General features: G+C 45.9%; 1 protein-coding gene across 1 annotated transcript in view; it reads left to right on the top strand.

Annotated features, from left to right (window-relative positions):
• The first annotated feature begins 2,966 nt into the window (after window positions 1-2,966).
• The window catches only part of TEX44 (testis expressed 44), a 3,666-nt gene continuing 2,951 nt past the window's right edge, over window positions 2,967-3,681 (top strand). Inside the window, exon 1 of the mRNA XM_032413237.1 lies at window positions 2,967-3,027. Coding sequence (XP_032269128.1) covers window positions 2,967-3,027 — 61 coding nt within the window. The remainder of the gene's footprint in view (window positions 3,028-3,681) is intronic.

Raw genomic sequence — 3,681 nt, 5'->3', positions numbered from 1 at the left:
AAAAAAAAAAAAAAAAAAAAAAAAAAAAAAAAAAAAAAAAAGAACTTACTAACTAGAGGCAGGGCGGGGGGGGGAGGGTGTAGGAGGGGGGCGGTCTGCGCTCTGGAGTCAGGCAGATGTCATTGAACTTGCTGTGCACTTAGTTTCTCTAAGTCTTAGAGACTTCTCTAAGTCTTCTAAATTCCACTCAATACGTTCCGTTGCATCTCATTGGCCAGAAGCTCTTACCTAGCTGTGGGGAAGGCTGGGCAATGTATTCCTTTGGCTGAGCACATAGCCACCCTGAATAAAATCGGGATTGTGATACTAAAGAAGAAGGGCTACTAGGATGAGCAACTAGCAGTCTTCTCCGTGATTCTTTCACAAGGTACAAGTTTGTACCAATTGGTCCCTCCCACCCCAACAAACTTGGGTTTGCCCTCTGACCTCTGACATGGCAGCAGGGTATTCATGGGGAGAAGAAATGCTTAATGAGCATTGAGCCTGGCGCTCGGGAGAAGTGACGCCAGCTGTTACCTACTGATGTGATGCGATTATGGTAGACCCCTGTCTGCATTATCCAGTGTCCTTACCGTGCCAGTCACCCAGTATTGTTACTATCCCACCCTGGATGTAAGATGGCATTGGAGAGCTCGCGTTCCAAAGCCAGACAAAGTGCAAAACCCAGATTCAGTGCTTATTAATAGTGTGACTTTGCATGAGTCACTTCTTCCCTCTGAGGCTCAGCTTCCCCGTGTGTAAAATGGGTATAATAATAGATGGATACCTACCTACAGACAACGGAGTAGTTGGAAGGATTAGATGCTTGGCTCCTTCTCCTGCCTGTGGCAAGTAGTCACTAACTGTTAGCTGAGAACCCCAGGGGAAGCACAAGTGTGACAGGCTGCAACCTTCCACTCCAGCCCCCTTCTTAACAAAGAGCATAAGCCCCAGTATTACCTGGGTCTGCACTTTTCCAAAGGATACTCAGGGGTTTATAGCTCTTGTTATTCTCTGCCCTTCCAGCCCAGCTGAGCAGGAAGATGGAGATTGTTCATCCTGTGTCACAAGGAGCGCAGGGAATAGAGCCTGCGATGTGTGGCTGTGCCCAGCATTCATGCCCGGGTCCCACGCTGGCCACGCCTCAGACACCAGACCCGGATCTGCATTCCCCCCTCACCTGCCCTCGCACTCAGAGAGTGACAGCCCTGATGATATTAAATGTTTGCTTGGCCACACCCTTAGTGTTCCCTTCCAAACACACTTGCTCAAAATGGAAAGATATTCCCCCCAAAAAAAGGTGGGGGGCACTCAGTTGGCTCAGTCGGTTAAGCTTCCAACTCTTGGTTTCAGCTCAGGTCCTGATCTCAGGCTCATGAGATCAAGCCCTGCGTGGGGCCCCATGCTCAGCACTGAGTCTGCTTGTCCCTCTCCCTTCCCCTCTGCTCTGCCCCTGGCGCGTGCTCTCTCTCAAATAAATAAATAAAATATTTTTAAAAATGGAAAGATAGGGGCGCCTGGGTGGCTCAGTCGTTAAGCGTCTGCCTTCGGCTCAGGTCATGATCCCGGGGTCCTGGGAAGGAGCCCCGCATCGGGCTCCCTGCTCGGCGGGAAGCCTGCTTCTCCCTCTCCCACTCCCCCGCTTGTGTTCCCTCTCTCGCTGTGTCCCTCTCTGTCAAAAAATAAATAAAAATCTTTAAAAAAAAAAAAATAAATAAAAAATAAAAATGGAAAGATATTCCATGCTTATGGATTGGAAGAATTAATATTGTTAAAATGGGGGTGCCTGGTTGCCTCAGTTGGTAGAACATGTGACTCTTGATCTTAGGGTCATGAGTTCAAGCCCCACATTGGGCCTAGAGTTTACTAAAAAATGTCCATGCAGCCCAAAGCAATGTACAGACTAAATGTAATCCTTATCAAAATATCAACAGCGTTTTCCGCAGAACTAGAACCAATAATAGTAAAATTTGTATGGAACCACAGAGGACCCTGAATAGCCAAAGCAATCTTGAGAAAGAAGAACAGAGCTGGGGACGCCTGGGTGGCTCATCTGGTTAAGCATCTATCTTCCGCTCAGGTCATGATCCCAGAGTCCTGGGATCAAGTCCCACATTGGGCTCCTTACTCAGCAGGAACCTGCTTCTCCCTCTACTTGTGTGCTCTCTCTTTCTCTCTCTCTCTCTGGCAGATAAATAAATAAAATCTTTAAAAAAAATAAAATTAAAAAAAATAGAACAAAGCGGGAGGCATCACAATCCCAGGTTTCAAGATACACAACAAAGCTATAGTAATCAAAACAGTGTGGTACCGGCAAGAAAACAGACACAGAGATCAATGGAACAGAATAGAGACCCCAGAAATAAATACACGCTTATATGGTCACTTAATCTACAACAAAGGAGGCAAGAATATACAATGGGGAAAAGATGGTCTCTTTAAAAAATGGTGCTGGGGGGCGCCTGGGTGGCTCAGTCATTAAGCGTCTGCCTTCGGCTCAGGTCATGATCCCAGGGTCCTGGGATCGAGCCCCACATCGGGCTCCCTGCTCCGCGCGAAGCCTGCTTCTCCCTCTCCCACTCCCCCTGCTTGTGTTCCCTCGCTGTCTCTTTCTCTGTCAAATAAATAAATAAAATCTTTAAAAAAAAAAAAAATGGTGCTGGGAAAACTGGACAGCTACATGCAAAAGAATGAAACTGGGCCACTTTTTAACACAATACACAAAAATAAACTCAAAATGGAGGTAAAGACCTAAATGTGAGACCTGAAACCATGAAAATCCAAACACCCTTTCTCATACTTTGCAGTATGGATAGACTGAGAATTTTCCAGATCTTTACGTTCTAGTTCCCTTTAGCTTAATAATTCCATCTTTAAGTCATTTCCCTCCTTTCAAATTCTACTATAAACAGTCAGAGGAGCCAAGCCACACCTTCAACATTTTGCTTAGAAATTCCTTCAATTTCTGCTCTTTCCGTGCCGCCGTAATGGTGCGCATGAGTGTCCTGGCAGATGCTCTCAAGAGCATTAATGATGCTGAAAAGAGAGGTAAACGCCAGGTTCTAATTAGGCCATGCTCCAAAGTCATCGTCTGGTTTCTACCTGTAATGATGAAGTGTGGTTACATGGGCAAATTTGAAGTCATTGATGATCACAGTGCTGGGAAAATTGTTGTGAACCCCAGGGGCAGGTTAAACAAGTGTGGAGTGATGAGCCCCAGATTTGATGTATAACTCAAAGATCTAGAAAAATGGCAGAATAATCTGCTTCCATCCCACCAGTTGCACTGACAACCCCAGCTGGCATCATGGACCATCAAGAAGCAAGACGAAGGTGGTGCCTGGGTGGCTCAGTCGTTAAACATCTGCCTTCGGCTCAGGTCGTGATCCCAGGGTCCTGGGATCGAGCCCCGCTTCGGGCTCCCTGCTCCGTGGGAAGCCTGCTTCTCCCTCTCCCACTCCCTCTGCTTGTGTTCCCTCTCTTGCTGTGTCTCTCTCTGTCAAATAAATAAACAAAATCTTTAAAAAAAAAAAAAAAAGAAGCAAGACGAAAACACACAGGAGGGAAACTCCTGGGATTCTTTTTCTAGGGATATAAATCATACGTGCAAATAAAATGCCTCAGTGGAAAAAGAAAAGAAAAGAAGAAAGAAAGAAAGGAAAGAAAGAAAGAAAGAAAGAAAGAAAGAAAGAAAGAAAGAAA

Source organism: Phoca vitulina, unplaced genomic scaffold (genome assembly GCF_004348235.1).
Source record: "Phoca vitulina isolate PV1807 unplaced genomic scaffold, GSC_HSeal_1.0 scaffold1, whole genome shotgun sequence".
Lineage (NCBI taxonomy): Eukaryota > Metazoa > Chordata > Mammalia > Carnivora > Phocidae > Phoca > Phoca vitulina.
The sequence above is the reverse complement of the archived record's forward strand: the minus strand, read 5'-3'. Positions and strand labels throughout refer to the sequence as shown.